The sequence below is a fragment of the Bombus affinis genome, chromosome 15, assembly GCF_024516045.1.
Source record: "Bombus affinis isolate iyBomAffi1 chromosome 15, iyBomAffi1.2, whole genome shotgun sequence".
Lineage (NCBI taxonomy): Eukaryota > Metazoa > Arthropoda > Insecta > Hymenoptera > Apidae > Bombus > Bombus affinis.
This window is the reverse complement of record NC_066358.1, coordinates 9,781,695-9,808,010: the sequence shown is the minus strand read 5'-3', so window position 1 is coordinate 9,808,010 and position 26,316 is coordinate 9,781,695. Positions and strand designations below refer to the sequence as shown.

General features: G+C 37.4%; 3 protein-coding genes across 5 annotated transcripts in view; all 3 read right to left on the bottom strand.

The window, feature by feature from the left end:
• Nucleotides 1-114: 114 nt before the first annotated feature.
• Nucleotides 115-1,459, bottom strand: LOC126925165 (phosphomevalonate kinase). Its single transcript, XM_050740481.1, has 5 exons — nt 1,302-1,459; nt 1,066-1,216; nt 758-963; nt 544-693; nt 115-444 (listed from the first exon to the last, which is right to left on the bottom strand). The coding sequence occupies exons 2-5, from the start codon at nt 1,194-1,196 to the stop codon at nt 323-325; spliced, it is 609 nt and encodes a 202-aa protein (XP_050596438.1). The 5' UTR covers nt 1,197-1,216; nt 1,302-1,459; the 3' UTR covers nt 115-322.
• Nucleotides 1,460-2,197: 738 nt separating this feature from the next.
• LOC126925129 (calcium-independent phospholipase A2-gamma-like) lies at nt 2,198-7,249 on the bottom strand. Of its 3 annotated transcripts, XM_050740404.1 has the most exons (11): nt 6,819-7,249; nt 6,009-6,405; nt 5,568-5,934; nt 5,280-5,492; nt 4,956-5,164; nt 4,650-4,848; nt 4,330-4,533; nt 3,994-4,239; nt 2,635-2,689; nt 2,472-2,536; nt 2,198-2,292 (listed from the first exon to the last, which is right to left on the bottom strand). In XM_050740404.1, exons 1-9 carry the CDS (start codon nt 6,884-6,886, stop codon nt 2,685-2,687), a joined length of 1,908 nt encoding a protein of 635 aa, XP_050596361.1. In that variant the 5' UTR covers nt 6,887-7,249; the 3' UTR covers nt 2,198-2,292; nt 2,472-2,536; nt 2,635-2,684. The 3 variants fall into 3 exon arrangements, with proteins under 3 accessions (XP_050596361.1, XP_050596360.1, XP_050596362.1); XM_050740403.1 differs by lacking the exons at nt 2,198-2,292; nt 2,472-2,536; nt 2,635-2,689 and having other exon boundaries at nt 3,986-4,239; XM_050740405.1 differs by lacking the exons at nt 2,198-2,292; nt 2,472-2,536; nt 2,635-2,689; nt 6,819-7,249 and adding an exon at nt 6,588-6,749 and having other exon boundaries at nt 3,986-4,239.
• Nucleotides 7,250-7,687: 438 nt separating this feature from the next.
• The window catches only part of LOC126925153 (G1/S-specific cyclin-D2), a 140,227-nt gene continuing 121,598 nt past the window's right edge, over nt 7,688-26,316 (bottom strand). Inside the window, exons 6-8 of the mRNA XM_050740465.1 lie at nt 22,503-22,665; nt 15,522-15,667; nt 7,688-14,369 (exon numbers count right to left, since the gene is read on the bottom strand). Coding sequence (XP_050596422.1) covers nt 14,157-14,369; nt 15,522-15,667; nt 22,503-22,665 — 522 coding nt within the window. The 3' untranslated portion in view covers nt 7,688-14,156. The remainder of the gene's footprint in view (nt 14,370-15,521; nt 15,668-22,502; nt 22,666-26,316) is intronic.

Sequence of the window (26,316 nt, the reverse complement as noted above, 5' to 3'; positions counted from 1 at the left end):
TATACCACAGTCGTATAAAAACATGTTTACAAAATTACACGAACGTGATCCGCAAAATTTGAGAATCAAATATATAATATTTAGCAAGTCTAATGATAAATAATATTTCGAATATCCATTCGTAACAACATTTATTTAATTACAATTTAATTTTCAAACTCGTTTAAGAATAAAATTAATTTGTATTGCTCTTTTATTTTTTATAAATCACTTAAAAAGATTCATTTTTTACAAGTGTATATACATACATACATATATATGTATGTGTGTGTGTGTATGCGTGTGTACATAATGTTAATTTATACATTTGTGATATGGTTCACTAATTAATTAGTTTTAATATTTGCTCTAATATATATTCTATGCTCTCATTATTATTTATCACTTTCAAATCCCATATATCTACATCATCCAAATTACATTCAGTTTCTGAGTCATCAATACCTGTAATGTATATTTTATAATTAATAATGTAAGTACATGTAAATATAATCATAATCAAACTTCCATTGTTTCATTCAACAATTAATTTCTGTTATCTACCTGGAATAAACATCCAGCCACGTTTGTTTCTAATTGAATCATCTGATTCAATGCGAATTATTTTACATATATTTTTAAAATTTTCCATAAACCATTGTATATCAGTTTTTCTTCTTGTATCACTTACTATCCATATAGGTTTGCTATATGCTAAAACAAATTGGTATATGATATTATATAAAATATTAAGTTTTAATATAAAATCATTTCGTACCGTTATACATCTCTAGAGCTGCACGACAAAAATAGCCATAATCTTTGTTCCTGATGTTTTCTCCCCATTTCGCCATTTCAAGGCGATAATTTTCTTTGTATTTTCCATCTCCTAAAAGCTGATCGATATCCAGATCAAGAGATTTAGCCCAGTGAAACTTAATTGGTCCAGACAGTCTTATAATTTCACTCTTATCACGTCCAATTCTATTAACCAATAGATCATACAACATGTTAAATTAACATATTATTATTATCATCACAATCATATTGCCCTCAGTTATTTTATTATGATTAGAAGCTAATCACCTTTCGTGCAAAGCATTTGTAATATAATCTTTCCCAGATTTTCTTTTACCACTGAATAATAAAATTATTTGTGGTTTGAATGTTTCTTTATGGCCTATTTCACGATCATCGGGAATATTATCAGTCGCCATATTGGATTCGTACTACTTCACTTAAGTATAAATTTGAATATTAAAAGATCGCATAATTGTTCGTTCAAAATATCAAAATTTATTACTTTATATAAATAAACTTACATATATTTATTACAAATGCACAATGCTTATTGACACAACAAATATGTTTCTGATTTCTTCTATTAAACGCCCAAATACTTCTAACTTCTAATACGAAATGAGAAATTAACATACTTATAGATAAACTTAATTAAATTCTAGAAAATATGAAACAAATTCAAAGTGCAAATCCGAAAAAAAAAGAACAGTAGCAAAAAATCTTGGAATGTAAAAGGTTAAATTCAAATGGACATTTTCAAAAAGGTGTAATCTCTATGAGTATAATGCTCGCTTGAGTTATATAAAAAAACAGTGGGGAACTTATTATTAATGGAATGTATTAATTGAAGAGCTTGGAAGGTTGACTGATGGAATCGCTGTGTTCTTTAAGCTTTAAATGACGCACGCAACTATCTAGAATTTAGGAGAAAAAATTTAAGTAAATTTCCCATACTTTCTTAAAATCATTTATTTGAGAAAATTTCGTAAATTTGTATAACTACTTAAATAATTATATGACTCTAATTATACTGATGAATTTAAAGGTATTAAAATAAATTTAAGAACACTCGTTTTTCACGATGTGTCTATTTAGACATCGATAATCATATAGACACGGATACTCAACCTACTTTCAATAGTGTAATTTTTCGTTACTGATTGATGTATTAAACTTCCCAGTTTCTTAATATTACAGATCCTGCTAAATAGCATGTAGCCCTTAAAAAACTGTAACTTTCTTTTGATTACTGACAAGTTTTTTCATACAACAATAAATAAGGCAGATATTCATTTGCTAGATCAATCTGTATATTAGTTACGAGTCAGGGAATTATAAAATATGTTTGATAGTTTTTAAATATTTTTATTACAATAAAATCATATATATACAGGAAAGTTATTTTTTAGCTTCACGAAGAGCCTTACGTTTCTCTGCCCTCTTCAATTGTTCTTTGGGTTTTAAATTGTGCTTCTTCGCAAAGCGTTGGTTTCTCAAGAATTTCAAATCCATCTAAAAAAATGTCAAATCTCATGAAGTCATATTTTGATTAATATAAACGATGTTACCGATAAAACAAATCTTAAAATCACAAGAGAATTTTCTTGATAACATAGCAAGCAATTAGAGATTCTGTTTATGATTAAAAAAGAAAAAAACTATTATTATTATTTAATAAATTTAAATCTTACACCAAGCGTAGATTCATGCCTGTAACGTTTTGGCTTTTTGATACCATTACGATGAGCTTTACGATCTACAAACCAGAAAGAACCAAGTAATGTTACGTTTCGTATATTACATTTTAAAATAAATGAATTTCACTTTTCATGCTTCATAATTATTTATACTTACTTTGATTATGATTGGTATGATTCTTGGACTTTGCCATTTTTCTCTGTTAATCAATCTATAAAAATAATAGCTTTAATCAGTTATAACATAAAATATCATAAACAACTTTTGAGGTTAAGAGTTTCTTTGAAAATAGGATTATATTTTGTCATGAATTGGGAAAAAAGATTATGAGAAATTAATACAAAGTATTTTTACTTAATTGTAAAAAATAATATAATAACATAGTTATGTCATTTACATAGAAGATGATTTAGATATAATAAATTTATAACAAACCTACGGGAGTTCTTCCACGCGTGCTCGAAAGCGGAAGTTTAAAGTGAAAAGAGACAGACTCGTAGTATGAGAACGACACTAGCGCCAAATATACATATTTCTTCTGCGCTATTTCTTTTCCTTCTTTCTTTAAAGTTCGATTTAATAACATATGGTCTTTAAGAACGGTAAGTAAGAAACGTAATAATATTAAATACATTTAGTTATTTTAATATCTTTACAATACATAATATTTTTTTAATGAAGTTGACAATGGTTTAGTTAAAGCAGAATTGTAATACTTTAAAGTGTTCTTTGAAACAAGTAACATTTAAACACTATAGAACATTTTATACGCATGATCATTTTCTATTTTATACAAATATATTTTCATATTAATATATTCACTACTTATGAGAAAAAACACAGACTAACATTAGGACTAGCGACAGAGCGGTTAATAACATTTTATATTATATATCACTTTGTTATTTCATGAGTTATTTAATGCCTCAATTCTCTAAACAAGCGCACGTATGCAAAAATATATGTATACTAAATATTAAAATAATGTTATCATTTATGAAAGACAATATTAAAATAAAAAAGTCACTGGTGTATTTATATATAGTTACACTAAGTACAATAGTAAACAATCCTATTAAAATAAATATTATATATTTATTTATGATGCTTTGTACTTTGTCATTTAACGACCATCTTTTATTGATGCATGTGAATATATGTGCATACGCCTAAGAGGTCACAAGTATGTACATGTTCATTGATATGTTAAATAAATCGTTACTTTTTACACAAAATTATTTTCAATATAATATTTACAAAAACAAACATAAATAAATGTAATATATTTGTTTCGCCATACTAACGCTTTAAATAAATGTTAAGATCAATAATAATTACATCACATATCTAGTTACTGGTTTGTTTCAAACAAACTTTTCTCATAAAATATAGATACGCTGCAAGTCTGTAAGTCTGATTAATACAAAATTCGTACTTAGTATTTATGTAACATGTACATATTTTTATAAGTTATGAAATGCTTGAATAAATTATGAGATAAAATAATTCATAGACCTGAAACTTTTCTTTGTAATGTAATCCAATCCATGATTTTTTGTTGGAGTTTTCTCTTCTGTAATAAAACTTCAGCAGCTTTTTGAAACTTTTCTTCATTTCTACGTATATACATTCTTGCATCTTGTTCTAGTTGATTGATTTTCTCAGGACGTATTTCTACCATCGACAACATCTCCGTTAAATATGGATTGAAACGGAAGTAAACGTCTTCAGGCAGCAGATCGTTCAACATAATATGCACAGCTACATGGTTATATTGTTATTGACGTTTAAGTATATGTTCAATACAAATAGTGAAATAAATATTTCAGAAGTTATTATGCAAATTAATACCTTCGGTATCTGTCGCGCTATCCAAAATTTTATAAAACTTGTCTTTCCAACTTGAAATCGCTATTTCTGTCGTTTTGCTGTTGTCATAAATTTGATTTGGCGTGCGACCAGTTCCGAATGAAACCACACAATGAATTGGATTATTTGGCCATAATTCTTTAGCTTCATGTAATGCAACTGCACATGGATTGTTTACCAGTATACCTGCATAAAATTAGAGTATTTGAACACTTCAATGTCAGTCTTGTTTTATATGGTTAGGGTTAGGGTTTGGGTTAGGTTTGAAATATTCAATGATTATGAAATACATTGATATGTACCTCCATCCTGATGAAGGTATCCACCACATTTAAATTCTTCAAAATAACTAGGCGCTGCTGCAGATGCTCTAATAGCTTCCCACAATTTATGTTTATGAGATCCTAGATATAAACTTTCGACCCTATGAGGTAAAGTATAATTTCTAAATACATAGGCCATTACACGTTCTTGGTTTACAACAGCAGATATAGCTGAAAACTAAAAAAGAATAGCTACTGTATCATAGATGGAAGATTTTTTACTTTCAACAATTCTCAATAAAATAATGCAATATTTTGTTTATAAGTAAGAAATAACACACATACTTTTGGAGCAGCAGGATCATGAACTGTTTTTATAAGAACTTTGTCTCCTATATTCTCTTGCAGTAATTTTTCCCAGAGCGCTGTATCATAATATCCATGGCTCCATACCAAATTACTCGTACCTTTTATTGCACTTTGAGTAAACACTTTAGTACTTAGTTCCTTGTATAATTCAGATATTTGAAACAATGATTTTCGTTTATGTCCACCTGTAGAAAATATTATTAGTAAACTAAATGTAAAATGACAAATGGTAAATAATATTAAATTTAAAAAATAAATGTTGATGATTATTGTAATCAAACAAGCATACTATATACATACCTAAAGCAGCAGCAAGAATAGCTCCTGTACTCACACCACATATGTAATCGAACAGTTCATGAGTTTTCTTGCCTGTCAATTGCTCAAGTTTTTTTAACATTTCTATAACTAATACTCCACGCACACCCCCACCATCAATGGAAAGAATTCTAATACCTCTGCCAGGCAATGGTTCGGTATAACCCAATACTGCTAGCGCTTCTCTAATAGATGCTGTGAAGTTTAAAAGCATTCAGAACACTCTTCCTCATACAGTTAACAAGATAATGTCTTTAAATCATTGTATACCTTTTGTTTGTTCATCTTTAACCTTTTGTCTAGTTTTAAGCAATACTCTTATCGCCCCTCCTTTAATCGCATAATGTCTAGCTTCTGGATATTGATCAACGTGTGCTAATAAATCTTCGATCCTTCTCCAACGTGAAGCAGTTGATTCAGCAGTTATTATAGTATTCAAGACATGACTTGTTCTAGATGCAATACTGTGTTTTGGTATATTTTTATGAATATTTACTTTCCACTTTGGTGGTACAACCAATCTGGCTGTTTTACTTTGTACAGAATTAGATATCAATGCACCAAGAAACTCAGAAATAATTTCTGATACTGCTTTGTTTTGAGGTTTACTCTCATGTACATTATCTTCATGAATTTGCTAAAAGAATTGTTGAATATAAGGAAAATTAGATCTTTGAGTATGTCGCATATTATCCAAAATATATTATTTACCTTTTTACATTGAACAAGGCTGGTAGTTAATGTCTCTTCTTTTGGAGCATTCAATATTACCTTTTCTTTTTCTATTTTACTATTGTAGCCTTGTTTTGTACCTAAGTCTTTATTATCATTCATATGTTTTGAAAATTCAAGTGCTGACAACTTCTTCAAAGTATTTATTTGTGAATATGTTACTCTTTGTAGAAAATCTAACCAATATTTGGAGAAGATAATTTGTAAATTTTTATCATAACCAGCTTTGTTTAAATAATCTTTCAATTGCGATAAAAGCTTCGAGTGATTCTGCATCGACATCTTCATTTTCCACAAAGTATTTAAACGATTTAATAATTTATTTTTATTAACACTTCCACTATAGCCTTTATCCGTAGCACTATCTGTCAACTGTCTGTAAGTACAAAGAACTAAACATTTATATATTTGTCACGAGAGCAAATTAATGATATAAATAATTAATAAATAAAATAAGTAAGTATAATTATAAATAAGTAATTAATCAACATGTTTTCATGTTACGTATGATTGTTCATAAAATGGTAAAAATAATTAACTTTTGTAAGTCGTACATACTACAAGACATGCAAAATGATTTAGTAATTGCTTAAATGATAACGATGACGAATTTTCGCGAAGCAAACTCATTGGACAAATGTAACTATTATTAATTTAACTTTATACATTAAAGCACAAACATAAGCGCATGTGCGTCATGTTATATAAATAACAAAATGGTACAATTAAGACTACGAAAGAAACTAGAAGGATAATTTTTTAATTACAACTTAACGTTCCACAGTTTACCTTGATAAAAGGAGAAACCTTTGATAATATTTCACACTGTGATAATATTTTATAACATTTCGTGTCATTCTTGATTTGTTTCTTAACAACTGCTTTCAGTAAAAACTGCTGATATCGATTTCCTTTTCTGCAGTAGTTTTAACTAATGTCACTTTATTATCACGAGTTCATTTACCGAATAATCTTGAAATACTGAATAGACAACAGCTGATTCCACTTATATAAAGAACTGCTGACGCAGTTAGAGGGGCTCGTTTTGTAAATAATATGGCCCGATACTAGCCCACCAATAAAATTTGTCGATAACCATGTACCAACTTGATTGTCCAATATCAATGCACGGACGAGGATAAGTGTCACATGTTACCAATATCGTTTACATCTTTGTTTACGATCTTTGCACGTAACAGTGTTTATGTTACAGGTCTGGGTAATTGTACGCGAAATGCATTCCGCAATGAATTGAAGAAAACAGCGATGAATGAAAACAAATGCATTTAGACACTGTGTTTTTGTTTATCATCGGTGATTTATAAAGTTTATTCAACTTCTATGCTTTATTATTCTTCAAATTCCCAGCAAAATTCGTTAATGAATTGTTTATTAACTTTTCTTTTCAACTAACTATTTAAGCAGTAACATAATATCGCAACTAGGAAATATAACTATTTTAAATCGTACGATACTAGCGCTCTTATGATGGAATGATAGAGTTAAATTAAAAATTTGAATTCGTCAACTCTAAAACAATGTATATTTTTAGAATATTTTCGTTTATTACTTGGTAAAAACTGTGCTGAAACGTCCAAAGAATATCTTTTTATCACGATGTAAAGATAGTAAGAAGCGAGCAATAAATAAGACATGTCTTACGACTGTATAAAATATTAATACTTTATTTTCCATTCGAGTGTGCGTCACACTACGCACTGTGGGATATGTACAAAGTTTATCGTACCGAAGCTTTCACTTTCGCCTGGTACAACCAATCGCGCATCTATCGATTAAAAATCATATTTTTACGTGCTAGGTTTAAAAAGTAACGCATAAGTGCGATTGTTACATCCATCTTGATTTTTCATAACTCTTTGTTTTCACTCTTCTGCACACTCTTTCGCCGTGAGTGAGATTTAAAAAAAAAAAAAAAAAAAAAAACTACACATGCTGTTTCGAGCGGTGTATGCGGTGTCTGAGGTATATCAGTGGTATGTCTATTGCGTTGCTTTACTGCGAACGAAAAAATCGGGGAAAACAACTGACGAAATCTACGAAATGAGAAAACAACATATGTAATAGTACGTATAGTGATCGATGCGAGTTCGTCATTGAGCGCGTGCGCTATTATTTTCGTCCGTCGAACCTGGCAGTGAATCCTCATTACAGAGGAAAATTGAGCTTCTCTTCTTGGTACGAGTTTCAAATATGTCTATTGATATTCGCGGAGCGCGGCTAAGATTAGGATTGCTGAGAGGAAGCGTAATCACGTGACGTTGAATGAAGCGAAACTCTGTACTCGCATCGAACGAAGGAAAAAAAGAAAAGAACATAATCGAATTCTCGCGTATTCCACGATTATTCGTGGAAGAAGGAAAAAAATTAAAGAATTTCTGTGGCGCTAGATTATTTTTCGTTCGGTGATATTAAAGAAGGAAAAGAGTGTCGCAAGCTCGTCGTGTTCTTACTAAGCTAAAACAGGGGCGGAATAACGGGCTTGTTCGACTGGAACGAGACGCGATTTAGGAACAGGCTCGCAACCTAGGATCACAGATCTCCGAACAGTTCTATTTTACGACAAGTGCAACTACTTTATCATCATGTCGGTTTTTCTTCTTCGCTTTTGGAAATTATTTTACTATGTATTTTTATACATGCTTATATCTATACTGTTAATAATTTGCCTTTTTTTACGATTCGTCCATTCGTAATTACACGATACATAGTGTTATTATGTAACAAAATAACGAAGAATATTGTGTAAATGAAGCAAATAAATGTCGATACAGATTTATATATATAAAAAAAAAAAAAAAAAATAATAGTAAAACACCAAGAGACACGAATCTCGAAAAATTAACGTAAATAAATTCGATATTATAAGAACTTTAATAAATCGATCTAAATTCCACGTACACATGCAGGGACCTTTAAAACGAAACAGAAAGTTTCTGCACAAAAGATTGTTTAAAATCGATGCTAATATCTATTTTCGCGGATCCCAAATCGAAAAAGGAAATAAAAGACAAATTAGAAGACAACTATGTAAACATATGTAATATCCTACGCATATAGCCAATATACTACCGATAAAGGTCTATTGATAAAGATCAATTAATAATAAAGGTCCATAAAAGAACCACCACGATAAATTCCACAATTAAATACGATTCTATACGTTTCTAACAAACGGATATAAATAAGATAATGTTCTTATTTTTCCTTCGGAATTCCTTCGAAATTTATCAATTTCCTCGAAGAACTTCTAGCTAATATAATATAATAAATTTCGAATGGACGATTGGCGAAAAAAGAGGCAAACTTTGAAGAAGAATTTCTTCAAATCTCGAATTTCGATCGAACGTACAAGAAAATCTGGGACCCTGCATCAAGGCACCGTCATTTTCGGTTTATAATTGCCCGATGTAGCTCCGATGCGTCCCTCCCCCGTCTCTCGACAGTGATCCCATTCTTCCAAGGTACACAATGATACGTGTTTAAAATATACAAATATATATGTACATATACGTATATACATTTATTTGTATATATACGATATATAGTATACGATATATATACAGATACATGTATATATGTAGGTGCGTGCACAGAGAACGCATTATCGTACGCTAGTAGTACAAGTATGAAAAAGGTCAGCCATGCGTACACCAGACTGCATATCATTTGCTTTTTCTTTCTTTCTTCTCTTTTATATTATTCGATCTCTCTCTACGTTGTACTAGGATTTGGTTACTTGAAGAGTATGTTACTAACTAGGTTTCGTTCTGTGGCACTGGGCTATTTCTGCCATTTTCTTCTTTTCTGTTTCTTTTTCTTATCGTTTTCTTACTTCTTAGTCGGAATGCGCAGATTGATTTTCATTGAGGGCGGACGAAACGCGTGTACCTCTTCCCGTCCTGCTCTCGTCTTAGCGAGTTCTTCTTTTAATTCTCTTCGTAGCGTAGGTTCGTTTCGTTCATTTTTCAAGTTCGAAGGAAGAAGAGGAACTCGCGTTCCCCGAACTCGATGGTCTTCCCCTCTTTTTCTCTCCTTTATTCTACTCGACGCATTTTAAGTACTAATGGGTTCGTGGATTATTCATCATTTTACTATTTCCTTTTTGTTTCTTTTTCGATGAACATTGGACGCTAGCCTCAACTACTGTCGTTTGTGTTGTTTTCATTTTCATGACATTAGAGATTGGGATTTATATTATTTCTCTATTTTTATCGTTTTGGTTTTGCGTCGGATAATATTCTGCTTCAACTACTTGGCAATCTAATTATACGTACATACAGCGTAGATTAACGAGGATAGATTGATTAAACGTTTATATTTTGTCATCTAAAAGGGAGTTTATGTGTATAATAACGTTAAATACGTTGGATGAACGATAGTAGTTGAGGTTCAACACTTCTGGTGCTGTGGATCTGTGCGATGAGAATCTTTCTTTTTGGTATTTCTTTTTCTTTCTTTTGTTCCTTTTTTTTTTTTGTGGTTTGGAGTTACAAATTTGGAAAGGGGTGATTTATGTACAAAGACCTAAATTCGAAAATTTCCCTTTAATCGTTCTAATTTTAAGAATTTTACGCATTTCGAATCACAATCGATGACTTTATAAAATACACGGATATCAAATTTCATTGTTTTCGAGTATTCAAATTCTTATTTAGACTACCTTGTCCTAATTAGTAATTGAGACGTGTTACATCTTCTGATTTTGTACTTTGAATCTTTCTTCCAAATGCCTGTTTCTCGAACGAACACGAAAAACACATTCGCTATAATATATAAATGAAATTTCTATAAAATCTCATATTCAGCGGTTCCATGCACTTCTAGCAAACCCACAGAATAAAAATCACAGCACCAAAATAGTTCAATTATTAGACAACGTTTAAACGTCCGATTCTACTCGTATTTAAACTGCTCGTCCAATTTCTCTTTCGTTCCTCGATTCTATCGCACTGCCACGTTATTCGACACTCTATCTTACACGGACTACTGTGTTAACTTTTAATAGTACGCCTCGTATAGCTTTCCTACATATTTACAATCGCGGTTTTGGGAGAAGAATAGCCAAATGCAGAGTGCTGGTTTCGAGCATGCAAAGTTAGATCGACTCGGTTTAATCATCAAAGTCATCCTTTTATCAAGTTCTTTAAAAATAAAGAAACTCAAGGATCAGCTTTTTCGCAGAAATTATTTTAGCCTGTCTGGTGCACAGACAGTAGAAATTGCATACTAATTCGCTATTTTGTCATTTCTGCGATGTTTTCTTTAATAGATCGAATAGCATCGCGCGTGATAGTTATACGATACATACTACAGAAAGCCATCGTAAATCAGCTTTATGATATGCATAATAATATGTATTTACATATTAATATATCAAAAGGAGTTAAAAAGATGTAATCTGAAATGCATATGCAAGCAGATTCGACGGTAAAAAGTTATTTATAAATCTTTTTTGGAATTTCGAAACCCTCTGGTTACACCGTTGAAGCTTTTCTTCCCCATTTTTTTCTTTTTTTTTCTTCTTTTTTGCTTACGAAAAATTCGACACACACGCATGTACACGCACGTATAACCCACACATCCACATACCGCGCATCATCGAGCGTTCACAAATGCACATCGGGCGTGGCACAACCGATCTTAGGAACCGAGTGGAATAAGCGACGGGTCGTGCCGCGACTCCCGGAAGGAAAACACATTTGGATTAACAATTATTGTAAACGTAAATACAAAAAAAAAAAAACAAAAGGGAACTATATTTTCCTTTTTCTATCTACTAATCTAAAACGCTTCCCTATTCCATTCGACATCTCGCTGTAATAAACTCGCACGCGCGATCAACGTTTTCTTTTTCTTCATACTCCACCTTTTGCTCGTATCATACTATCTCTCTTCACTCGCGCGCAAGCACACACCTCGTGTATATATAATGTGTACATATATATATAACTTTTCTCGTATGTATACCTATGTACAAAACACTACATGACTGGATTTGACTATATGAACTTTTTATTCCTTGTTTCCCGTATTTCTTTTCTCTCCCCTCTTTTACTTTTCCTTTCTCCTCTTTCTAGCCCTATTATAGAAAAGAATCGATCCGCATTTTGTTGTTTTTTATTTAATGGTTTTCTCTAATTTTCTAAACGATATACGAAATTGGCGCGGTAGCTTCGTCGTCCGGCTACTAAAAGTTAAGTGTACAATTCTATTGCGAAATAGATGCACAAAGCGTATTGCATAGCCTTCCCTCAACGGCACGCCATCCGGTCTCTTCTTTTCTAATTCTACTTTTGGTCTCTGTTCTCCTTCGACCATCATCGAAATTATCGTTGAAGCGTTTCATATCTCTCGCTACTTTTCGGTCTCTCTCGAAGATGCTACTAGAATCATACGTTTTATTCTTTTTATTCCTTTTATTTCTTACGTTCGAGTAATCTCAGTGTCCCTCTTTTAACCATACATTTATCTCTTTCTTCTTTTAACAAGATTTAACCGTTGAATTTTAAATTATACGCAGTTTACTTTTGTTCCTTCTTTTTCTCCGATATTCATCGATCTGTTATTAACCTTTCGCTGATCAGTTTCTTTTCTTCTTTTTCAGCTTCGAATTAACGCGAAGCGAATCCGAACGAAAGCTGACATTATCGTGAAAGTTACCGAACGTTTTAATATCGTATGCAGAGAGAACATTGCATGATAATTACGTGAATGTTTCGGGCGGGGAGGGGGGGGATGGAGAGACAACGAAGCGAGAACGGAGTGCATGCTCGTGTCTCGCGATTCTTTCTATTTTGTATAACATTCGATCCTTAAATAAACAACGCTCAAATATTTCACATTCGACTTATATTCCTCGTCAAACGATTTAGTCTTTCTTGTTTCCTTTCCTTGCACCAACGAACATCTCTCTGTAAAAGGAAATCTAACTTTCAAAGTGCTAAATTATCGAATCATTGCCTCGAACGGAAGTATAAAAAACGGTTCAGACTTTTTTAAGTTACGCATCTTCGATCGATCTACTTTCCCTGCTGTAACGCCGATAGAGGGCGTTCCATCCCAAAAGAAAAAAATAAAATAAAAAAGTATTATAATAATAAAAGAAAAAAGTCTCAGAAAATTGTAGATCATGATACGAGACGACACGCAGTCTCTGTCAATGAAATGAGAACAAAACCAATTCCGATGCCTTGAACGATCGGATGCACACGAATATTCGCGAATAAAAACGCGTACAACTAAATAACAAAGGGGGCCCATCGAGACCTTGGACCCTCGCGCTCGCTATCCGGCCCTCTGCATATACATACGCATATATGTATACACACATACATACACACACGCGCGCACACACACACATGCATACATATATATATATTTTTCATGTATATATATATATATATATATAAATTGTGCACGCGGAATTACGATTCGTTTTGGGACAACGCCTCGGCATTGATCGTTGCTCGATCTCCGAGTAGAAACTATAACGAATATCCGATAGCTTTATCTAGATGGGTCGACTAAAACTCTTGTGTTTCGTGTTTTTCCATCGATCACGTGCTCTCTCCACCAGTCGAGCCCACGAAAAATAGTCTTCCTTCGCTCGCAAATCGCTCAATAATCGGCGAATAATCGAACATGCGTTTGAAGGGAAGTGGCTGTTTAAAAAAGAAAAAGAAATGTCCCTAGTTCCTTGACGTCCCATTTGGGTTTACGAATCTTCGCGATGAATCTACAGAATCCGTACAGAGCACTAAAATATCGAACACGTTTCGAGATCTGTCTCTCTTCTTTCGAAGACGATTCTGTTCACAGTGGTGACGAAGGGAAACCAAACGACGATTCGGTCGAGCAAACACAACGTATTTTATATATCTATGTCTCTTTCGCACGTGCCTGTGCGTTGTATACTCTTTGCGTTTCAAGAATTTTCTCGCGCGTTCTTTAGCTCGAACTTTGCCTCGTCCTTCTTGATTCTCTTCGTGGCCGTGGGTCCCTCAGCATCGTTGTCGTTGTCGTCGTCGCTGTCGGGCATCGCTTGCTCCTCGGCCTCTAGGCTCAGCAGAGAGTCACCCTGGCCAGAGTTTCCCTCAGCGGCGTCTCTCAAAAATGGACGTCCCTCACATCGGTCGGCGTGCCCGCCTTCTCGTGTTCCAGGATCTTCTCCTGGCTGGTTATCTCGTCCCCCAGAGGCCTCTGCGACGTGCCCGAAAGAGACGATCCGGTCACCTGATGGCCGTTCCCGCCGGTACCGTCGGCACCCACTGCTTCAGATACCATCTCCTCGATTTGCTCCAGGCAACCTTGCAGGTAATCCTGAAAGAAGAGGAAACATCGATCAGTCTTATAATTGGCTTCTTAGATACGGCTTTAATATTTCAATCAGCGGCATTCTGAGAAACGTAGCGGGTCGGACAGGTTATCCGGAGGATTGAGATTAATAGATTTTGCGGAATATAATAATCGTAAATCATAGAATGTAATACTCGCCACGATTCTTGTTAGAAATTAGAAAGAAAGCGATCGATTTATGAATTGTTAGGGAATTTTGTTGCACGGCCGAACGAACAGGAACGCGTAAGATAATTCGATTAATTAATCGAGCTAGCGTGTAATTTTGATCGACAAGAGAAAGTTCCAAGAAGCAGTTTGAGAGATCGTTCGCGAATCCAGCCAAGACGTCGCGCAAAAACGTGCTGATGAGCGGAGTGTAGCAGGTGTCGGGCACATGTTTACGGGGAAAAAAAGTCACAGCGTGACGGGAAAGGGAAAAGACGATTCGAAACACGCGCAGACTATACATTCATAATGCGCCGAGTGCAAATAAAGTGCACGCGTGAATGGCTCGGCATGGGGTCTACGTCCTGTAAGCGCAATATTTTCGACGACCACATGTGTTTAGAAGCAGGAAGGAACGTATACCAAGAACTATGTTGGCCACCTGCCCCTCTGTTCATTCATAATCTCCAACCGTCCAGATTCGAACCAAAGTGAAAACGAATCTCTCTTTTTTTGTGGTTTTTTAAACGTTCGTCTTTTATATTTGTAACGCAGTTTGATGAAAGATGAAATTTTGAATAATTTCGACATTTATCCGTGCGCGAAACTTCACTGATACGTGCTCCATATGTTAACGAGAACCAACACCATTTGCAATGTTCGAGATCTTTGTTTCAAATTTAATTTTTTTTTTTATTTAAACGCTTTCCTTAAATCGTAAATTGAATCTGACGAAAAAGCTCCTTATTCCGCCGTCTCGATGGATCTCTTTGCGATTGAACTTTGTTAATTAAAAATATCTGATAAATCTCACACAAAAGCAGACGCACAGAAGCTGTAACGCAACGTTTATTTCCGACATTTCGGATAAACCAGGCGCAAATCAAATTGCGATTATATCTACTCGTCGACAGTGCTATCCGAGGTTTCTCTCGGGCGTCGTGAAATAATATCAACACGAGGACAAACCTGTTCGATAGCCGTGATGCGAGTTAACTCGTCGAGGAGGCCGGCCAGCCCGTAACCGCTTTTCCCTGTCCAATCGAGACCGTGGAGGGCCGCTGCGACGCTCGCCGCCGCGATCATGCTCGGCGTATACATGGAGAATTTGTATTCTGGAAAAAACGTGTCCATTATCGAACTTATCGTGAAAATGATCGATATCTTATAATTATTACAAATTGATATTTACTAACTGAGTTTCAGTTCTGTATAACGTATTCGTAAAAGGATCCTGTAAACGTTCAAATACTTTCGCAGGCTTTTTTTATAATTATCGAACGTAAGTAACAGCTACTAATGAATGTCGAGCGTTTCGGTACAACGCCAACGAAATTTTAAAACGTTCCGTGTAATACATTCGTAGAAGGATCGTACAAGCGTTGGAATACTTTCGAGAGCAACTGCAACTACTCCCTTACCGTGTTTCGGCGAAAGAATTAGAATAAAAAAATCTGATTGCACTCGCGCGCATCGTCAAGTGTAAACAGTAAGTTTCTCGACACTCACTCACGTGCATTAACCTTATTCCCATTGCATCCACATCCACCTGCATAACATCCACCGTGCACATAAAACTCCCTTACATTGCTCCTTAAATTCCAAACACACATCTTCTCAGCCATTCCAAGTAACACGAACGGCATACGAAGTAGCCGATTCTCGACGAACCGGCGAGGAACCTTCTTTCGAAACATCGAAAACACAACTAGAAAAAGACAAAAACACGTTACCATTATTTCCAAAAAAAGAAAAGGGGAAAGAAGAGGACAGGATGGTCCAACGTTCGATCGTATCTCGTCGTCGAAGCGCGTTAACAGATGCGGCCATGAAAACGAATCCTAGAATTCCGTGTAACGTTTCATTCCACGTTCTGCTAATAAAAAATCTGCTAATAGAACCGCAGGTAGACACGTCCCAGGAAAAGGATATTCGAAACAAGATTTACGACGTTGAAAAGTCCGGCCTTGGTGGTGCCAAGCCCAAAGGTTACCGACTCGGCAAACACCAGAACGCAACCTACAACTCTCTCTTTATTTCTCGCCTTCCCTCGCGCTTTTTAACACGATCGAGTTCCATCGCGAAAGCTTTCGCCACCTTAGCAAGCTGTGCTAACCTTCGACGCTATCGCCGGTAACTTTGAAAATGGGCCAACAGCTGTGACAAACAATTGTCAGGTAATGGATTACGGGGCCTTTCGTCTTCGTTAGGTCTAGGTACGAATTCGGTTCCGATAATCTCCTAACGGTACATCCGGACTTTCTAATGCCTTTGATGGTGGATTAGGTTGTTCTTCTTCTGTCTCCTAATTTGTTTGTTTACACCAAATTGGGATTACGAAAAGTATTCGATACTGTTCCGATATTCGCGCTAAGCACGGTACACCTTAAAGTAACGTATACTCCCGGAAAAGAAACGAAAAGGCGGAGAAGTCCAAGTACGCTTTAAATCGATCGGTTTGATGAAACGAGCTCGACGATTAGACGCAGCAACGGAGCGGCATGGACGACGAGCAAACTGTTCGCAAAGCGGGCCTCGAGATCGACGATAAACGTGACAATCATTGACGCGATCGTATTCATCCTTTTATGCCGGTAATATATAGTCCGGCGCGCGTTTTGTGTGGATTTTTCTCAAACGCGAGCGCTATTCATTCATGGAAAGATGGGAACAGGTTCCTGGACAACCGAAATGTCCGATGGACAAGCTGAAATTCAACGGGGAGCGTGTGTGCGCGCACGCACACGCCGTAATAAAGCCATTAAGAATGGAATTCCGCGAAGCCGCTCTTAAATTTGCAGAGCCGCGAAAGAGAAGAGGAAGAAGAAAGAGAGTTATAAAGCTGGTGCAGGTGCGTTCTGTCGTCCTCGGGGATGGCGAATTACTATTGGAGAACGGCATTCCTCCGTCAAGACCACCCCCGCTCCATCCATTTCAATTCTCTTTTCTTTCTCGTCATACTCCGATCGTACTTCTGCAACGGATTTCTGCTTTTTTTAAGAATCTCAATTCTTTCGTCTCTTTCACGCTTTACTCTTCTCTCTTACTCTTGTCTCTGCGTATCCTCGTAGTACTGTGCAACGTTATCCGAATCTCTTATTTCCTTGTACACCCTATTCGCAAACACACGGCTTCTTCCATTTTTCATCTCTGGAAGATGTTTTTCCGCAGTTTTTCCACATTCGATTTTCTTCCTTTTCTCTCGCCCCATGACTGCTTTTACGTGGTTCTCGGGTTCGTTCGCGTAATTCGATGTTTTCCGGGTCTTCTACCTTCGTTTCAAGGTTTCGGTATGATTCTGTCCATAAATCTTTCTAGAACTTGGCCGCGTGCTTCGTCTTACCTTGCCTCGATCTCTCTCTGTTGTTCTCTTTCGGATTCCTACTTCGTTCCACCTTTCCCTCGGGATTCCTTCTCATTCTAGCGGCATTTTGTTTTTGCTCGTGTTTCCTCGATGGTCTTCCTCCCTCTTCCTTTTCTTGGCCTCCCTATTCTCACATTCATTTTCGGCTCCTTTCCTTTTTAACGTCCTCTCCTACCTTTCTTTTCATTCTACTTCCACGTCTCCTTTTCTTTTCTTCGCTTCTGAAAACACGACTAAATTAAAATCTCTTCTCTAATTTTTTTATCCGACATCTTTATAGTTCTCATCAAGGCCTGCGATACGCCGATATTCCAACGTGCATCCCTTTGCGATATCGTACGTACATGGAGCAACGACGTATCGTTTCGCTTCCTCGTTGAAGAAGCGGATCGAGCGTCATCGTTTCAGCTGCTGAAAGATCCATACGCGTATCAACCAAACACGAATCCAACATTAATGAAAAATAAAAAAAAAAAAAGAATAGAGAGGTGTTCGCGCGAATCGCATCGATGCCGACTAAGAAAACAATTAGTTGGAGCGCGTCGTCCGCGTTGCAGGGGCGTGGAATCGAAAAAGGCGAGCAGGGAGCAGGTTCACGGACCTTCCGCGATTCAAGGAAGCGGTTGGAATTCGTGGCGCCGCCGTTTGCTTCTCTTTTCGTCGGTGAAAAAGAGGGTCAACCGACTCGAACCGAGCTCGCCGAGCTACCTAGTTTGGCTCGTGAGAAACAATCATCGTCTCCCGGGCCGCTTCTAGTCTTTTCTCTTTCTTCAACAGGGACCACCAGAGCCGGCCAGACGACGAAGGACGATGGTCCTTGCTTTTTGCCATCCCCGCTTGTAATAACAACCGACTGGCAGCGTCCAGAAGGGGATTTAAACGTGTCTTGCGATCTCGTCGTGTTCGACGCCCCTTCTTCCTCTTCTTCTTCTTCGTCGTCGTCTTGTTCTTCGCATTCTTATTGCTTTTGTTTCTCTTGGTTCCCGCTCTTCCTCTCTTTCTCGCTCGATCTTTCCTTTCTTTCGATTTCTTGATTTTCCAGCGAGACTCGAACGATCGTTGTCGTTTTAACGGCTCTGTACTTCGCGGACATCGATCGTCTCTACTTTCGTTTGTATAACTGATTTGTATAATTAATAACATTTTGCGGAATTTTTTGCAAAATTATGTAAAAAGTCTCGATACAGATACGATGATTCGATTGAAGATTTTTATTCACAGTTTTCTCAAATCGAAGGTTGTATCACTTGTTGCTACGTAATTTATTCTATTGGCTGTTAACAGACCCATGTGGTGGTCAGTGACGATCATCGCGCGATTATTCCGTTTACGCTTCGTTCATCGTTATTCAACGTGATGGCGATAAATGTGTCGAGATTGTACAATGCATCGTTATTTATACATATTTGCAAGGTTCTGCTTATGATTAACGACGATAAGAAGACGAAGCGAAAATTTAGTGGCGAGAAGCACTGTTTTACGATCGTGTAACTCGTTATTTCGAATTTTCTCCAAAGGCTCTCCTCCAACCTTAATTTTCTCCTACTATTTGTACTTGCTATAGAAAAATGTGTCTCACAAAATGCAAAATAAACGAAGCAACACCTTCGTTAAGACACGTAACGCGTTAAAAATTTCCTGCGAATTAATGAGAGAAAAAAAATCAATTTTGCTCCCTCCTTCATTTATCTCGCTACGCTCGTAATCACGAAGGTAGAAGTCATTTCTCAAGCAGCAAAAATAACACGGAAGAGTTAATTAAGATTAAATATCCAACATGTTACGCTATACTAATCCTTAGATTTCGGAAGTTTATGCGATTTTTGCGAAATGTAATATAATACGCATATAATACGCAAAAATATATGCAACGTTTATAGCGCGCTTGTTACGTTTGCTAAACGAAACAAATTTCTATTTAAACTCGTAAAAGTATAAAATCGCGTAAATATCCGCAATCTGCTGATCGCGTTTCTCCCGTTTGATCTTCAATCGTAGGGACAAAAATCTAACAACGGTTATTTCGGTTAGCTGTAACGTCAAGAGGTTCGTCGAATCGACGATCAAAGAAAATGAAACGTATAAGACAGGAATCACCCTTGTACATTCGTTACGTCATCTCTATGTCCATTCTACCTTCGATCCGTAATTGTACGGTCGGCCATAATCCATTAAAACGAAACGCAACGAAAAGAAATTAAAGAGGCAGAAAGAAAGAAGAAGAGAATGAGAGGAAGAAGAAAAACGGAACGCATAGAATCGACTCAAAGTAGTTACGTGATGGTTTCCGCCGGGTGCATTATTCACCATGCACCGGCATATTCATTAACGCGTGAGTTAACGATGCACGTTCCCGATTGTTTATGATGCCATGGCACGGTTCTAACGAGGCTAACAATGAAGGTCCGCGCGTAAAAATTGCATTTTAAAGAATATCGCCAGGCGATTATAATTTCTAATAAACGCCTAAACGCCGTCTGCCCGGCCAATTCCGCGGATATCGTCGTGCTTTTTCTTTCCCATATTATTCGTATCGAGCAGACCTTGATAAAATTGAACGTTCGAATAAATAAGACGAAATTGAGAAATCTCGCGACACGAGGTATACATAGGAACGTTATAAAGTTATACTTTCGCCTATAGATAGGGTGAGAAAAGAATCGCGATCAACGCTTAATTAAAATGATAATGGTCTGTTTTAACGAACGAATACTAGCGGCTCGTACTATGCACTTCCGCCACAATGTTGCGTTTAAAATGCGTGAACATCAAATTAAATCGCTTACTATAGAGAAAAGAGATGAAAAATGAAAGAAAAAGCTGAACTGGCGTTAATATTATCGTACTTTTAAAATATTCGAATATTTGATAAGCAGTCGCGATAAAAAACGACACGCAGATAACGTTTGCTTCGTTCTATATCCATAGATGACGTAGAATATGACTGTTGTGCAAGAATTTATCGGTTTCGTTAATTATCATTAACCAGTTTGCAGCAATTAGAATATTATGGCGAATAGGTATCTGACGCTAGATAACTTGAAATATTGTTGCACCAATTTTGCGGAATCGGGAAAGTAGGACGAACTATAATTTTGTCTTTGTAGAGCTCGGTATCTGGCGCGGTTACGTATGACAAATTTACAATTTTTACGTACGTTTTTCTATGTAGATCGTATCTCGAATTTCTAAACGTACCTTGCGTTTACCATTTTTACCTAAAAACACTGCGATATCGCGAATAAAGAAGAGTTGGATTCGATACAATTTTCCGCGTAAGGTTTCGGTTTGCATCGTCGCTTTGGCGATTAAAATTCCAACTTCCGATCATGTTCTTGACCCATAAATAGTAACTTGCAAGTTATTAATTTCTCATGCGCTTCTTAATGTGAAATCTATTAACCCAAGTAGCAAGAAGTAGTCAACCTTGTTATATTTAAAATAGTATCCGTTCGCGCAACACGCGCATTGTTCAGAAACATTGAAGACACTTTATACGTACATTTTACTTCTGTTATCTCCACAGAAAATAAGAGACGGTTGTAAAAAACAGACAAGAAGTAATTAAGCGTATTTCAAACAGATAGACAAAATAAACATGGATTTTAATTAACATTTTTAAAGAGGCGTGAGTCACTGGCGACGCACGTTGGTTACCAGGAAAATTTTTACTCTTTCGTTAGTACGCGTCACACATATGCCACATATTGTGTTTTAATTTTCTTTAGGATACATGCGCGATATCTTATTTGTTCTCGTTCGAGGTATTATGTTATAAACAACGACGAGTCGTCGCTGGTCTTACGACGTATTAAAATTACAGATCGTTCGATAGAAACTGTAAACGTAAATGGTGCGTGGAACAGCTAACGATACGATACGATACGTCACGCATGCAGTAGACTCCCGCATAACGCGAGTTCTTACAACGCAAATTCCTACAACGCGAATTTATATAACCAGTAACGTATTATACCAGGCGTTACACACCGGTCTACTGTATATGCGCGACGAGTAGTTGGCAGTAAGAGGCGATCTAGTCACTGTCCTGCGTTATATGTAGATGTGCGACGCGTTCTAAAAGCCGCTTGGATCGTCCGCTTAGCATGTTTTACTATTACGTAATATTTAAAAATGTGTAATATATTATATTTAAAATTTCGAACGTTCGAAACTTGGCTCGTGAACATGCGCGACTACTTGCTTAGACGGCGGTAGCGAAAGGGTTAAACCAACTTTAACGTCTTCCACATAATTTTCACCGTCACCCTTCTCATCTCTCGGAAAAATTCCTAAACGGAAGATTTCCGGATGGAAGGTCCCTAAATCGAATAATTGCCAAAGTTAGAAATCTGAGAACAACCGCAGGCAAACGCGCGAAGATCCACTCGATCCTCCTACAAGCCTGAATTCGAATTTTCCCCCGTAAACGGGGTTACACGTTGCCAGAGTTAAAAATCATCGTTCGTCATTTACCTTTGTTCCTTCGAATTTTCCACGGTACAGCGGGAACGCATTCGCCATGCACGCTCATCCCACACACATAAATACATATGCAGAGGTCGGTAATCCTGATCGTTTCTCACCTCTGGCGCTGAGGGCGATGAAGGTCTGCGCGTGCCTCCTGACCATCACCGGGTCCCAGGTACGTGGCACCGGCAGTCTGCTCAGGATGTGCATCAGGAAGTCACCGGGCGTTACGGCGGACAATTCCCATTTCAGCTTCGAGACGACCAACTGCTCCCACCTCTGCAACAATCATCCAGACGAGAACACGGCTTAGACGATCGCATCATCCAATCTCGTTACATTAGCGTTACGTTGGCGGAAGTTTTTTTCTAAGGAATTTTCTACTTCGGGGAATAGGTTTGAAGGGGTTAGACGTGGGTAGTTGGTGGGTGTAATATGGCGATGCGTGAGAACAGATAAGACGACGACTCTCTAAGCTGCATCGGAGATTGGATAGATAGCTTTTTGTTCGGGATTTCTGATGTTCTGTAAATAGATCGTTGGTTTGTGTGTGTACCATGGATTTCATATATCACTGGTGGACGCTTTTATGGAGAGAATCAATTGGACGTTATTTTGGGTGAGGTTTCGAATATTCGGTCTTAGGAGAAAAAGTTGACAATTATTTTGGATGATGTTTTGGATGTTCGCTTATATAAGAAGGAATTAGGAATTTCCTTATAAATCATGGTACAAGTTTCATATTTTAGAAGTTGAATATGCATGGGGTAATTTGAACGTAAGATGGAAGATCGAATTTTAGACAGTAGTTTAAAATTCCCGTTTAAAATTACTTTTACATATTTCGTATCACGTATTAAGATACTTCGCGCAACGCGTGATGAGAATACCAGGAATTCCACGTGTTACGCGTTTAATGCGATGAATATCCTTTACGTTACATGCTGAACATCGTCGATACACCGGACACTCTTCGTATTACGCGTTCAATACACCGGGCATCCTTCGCTTTCCGTGTTTACTCTTACACTTGCCAATTTGCATATCGGACGTTTCTAATATCAGTATCGAACGTTTGGCAAGTACAAAGTACGCTATCGCGAGATCCGTTATGTTGAAACGTAATCGAGACGAACGTTAAAGTCGTTCGAACGTGCTATTACGCGAGAATTTCTTTTTAAACTTAACGTCAAGTTCTAATATCGTTACTTTATTTATTTATACTTTTAAAATAATTATAGACGCATTAAAGATAAATTCTCCCATGGAAGACCCCGCGCGATGGCTTTACACGTTGTATTCTGTTATATATTGATTGGGATAATCTGAACTCGCAAGAATGATTAAATAGGCGATATTATACGCGATACGTTTTCACGACACGAAGCAACGTAATAATATCCTTGCAATAATAAACGCGCAGCACTTTATAAAAACTAGCAGCGAACTCGCTCACATCGCCTATGAATCTTATCCAGCCAACCGACCGTTCAAATACCTTCGTAAATCACTGTATACGCCATTAACATTCCAAATTTCAAACAAACTCGAACATTAACGATTCCTCCTCTTCTAACAAAAAAATCAAAGAAATTAATCACAAACAATATAATCTCCGTTATATAAAATCTTGAGAACCGTGAATTAAAAAATATTACACGCATTGAATATCCCCAGTTATCCACGAATAGCCGATTTAAGTTTGCATGCAAACGGGTACATGCGTTAGTTCCTCGCCGCGCGTGTATCGTCGTCCCGATCGTAGTAACCGTGCACAGTGTACACGTACCGCTCTCTGTTTCCTTTCCGTTCTCGCGGATGAGCTGCTCGCTCGAGTACGTCGTAGTACCCTCGTTTTCTCTCGACCGTGAAATTACACAGCGGCTATACTACGTGGAGTACTACGCGTCCTTCGGCTTGATTAAAAGTCCATTGAATTCGGTGGGTATATACGCTACTACTCAAGGTTCTGAAAGTCTCTTACGAAACGGCGCGACGTGACGTGTCCGTGCCACGCCGTATGGCTTTCGTACGTTCGCCAAATAAAGCGCGATGGCCTCGTGGCATCGCGTTTCTTAATGAATCGTCGTTAGCATCCTCCTGTTAACAATGTCCCTGTTCGATGCCCGCAAATATATTTGATCGATATTAGGAAAGCTATGGCGAGCAGGCAAAGGTTGGAACGTCGATCGCTGTGACCGGCTGTTCCTTCGGATTCAGGAGCATTCGGAGCACGTACTTCGAGGAATCGAGAGAAACGAATTTTTTTAAATCTACTTGCTCGTTCGTTACTTTTTCCATGCGGCGATTCGTCGATCTATTAATCAGAGTCTAAATTTCTAAATCTTACCTAAAACATTGATTGAGTTTTTAAATCGACCGCTTTCTAACTACGTCAAATCGATCGTTCGAAACGAAATTCGACAGGGAACCATCGAATTGTATCTTTCAACGAAGTAGCCGCGGATATATTGATGGTACGGGTACGAAACGGAAGAAAGTGGTTTTTTTAGTCTGTTTCCTGAGCTACTTCTTAGCCGGATACCTTTCCTCAGGTGTGAAATTAAAACTTCAGCAAAATGGAAATAACGTCGGCTAGTTAAGAATTAAAGAACGTTTGAAACCATAAATCATTTTACATTTTTGTGCATGGAAAATAATATTGGCAATCATCGCGAGTTAACAGGTTAATTATCAGAGCTTCTTTGGTCCTCCAAGGATTTCTCGGATCTTTCTGGTTTATCTTACGGAAGCTTATCGTCTTCTTGCTCGGTTCACCTCTTCGATCGACCTCTTATATACGAGAAGGCGAAGCTTTATACTCGAGTGCGTGCGTATATGCTCGTAACGCGACACGCAGTGCCAGTGAATGAAACAAAGACGGCGGCGCGCAGTGGTATAGGCGTGATTTTTACGCGGCAGCCAGCCGCGATTCTCAAGTAGCGTCGGAGTCGATAGCTGCACCCACCGTGCAGGCAGGCAGTCGACAGCTCCTCCACGCGACGCGACGAAAATGATTCAGACGATGGTACAGGAAGTTTCTTTCGTTCGATAGAATTTTAAATATTATCATCGATACATATACACGTGTACGTTATCATCGAATAAAACTATAAATTTTCTATGTAGCTCGATCGTTCTCTGATTCTCCAATCGATAGTTTCATTTTCGTCTCTTTGCTTAGATGAAAACGACGCAATACACGACTAATATTCGATTCCCAAAAAACGAACGACTTATTTTCATAAATTCGCTCGTCGTACAAAGACGCATATCGATCGAACCATTCGCATAGCGATATACCGTGCGATAGAACCTTCTAATGGCGAAACGTTCGAATAATACAACGCATAGGTGCACCGAAGCCTTCCTGTATCGACTCGTTCGAGTAGTACAACGCTCACACATGGTAGAAACCTGAACAGCGTAGGTTCTACTACGCCATACTCTTTCAAAAAAAGAAGTTGCCCTTCCATACGGAGTGAGTGGCCAGCCCCACGGCGCGGCGGCGGTCGCTTTCGCGGTGATCGGGAATCGCAGAAGAAAGAGGGTACGCTCCGTAATATCTCGTGGATGGTCGCGTAAGTACGTACACAGCAGTGGTGTGTCACGGAATGCGTGACGGTGCAACGACGCGATGCGCCGGAGCTACGCACGCCACGGTACGATGCGTACGCGAGCGTAAACGTAACGATTCCGCGGGAGGCCAACGATCCGCTTCAGGGATACCACGTTTTACTATTTATAAAGCAACTCGCCGGTTGCGTTTTCTTGATCGCCGATGATCTCGGTGAGAGCCACGGCGCGGCGTAACGACGACGACGACGACGACGGCGTTGTACATAGGCAAGACAAGTCGCTGCGCCTCGGTCTTTGGCCGCCTTCGGACGAGCCTCGTATCCTCCTCCTCCTCTTCCTTGTTTCGTTTTG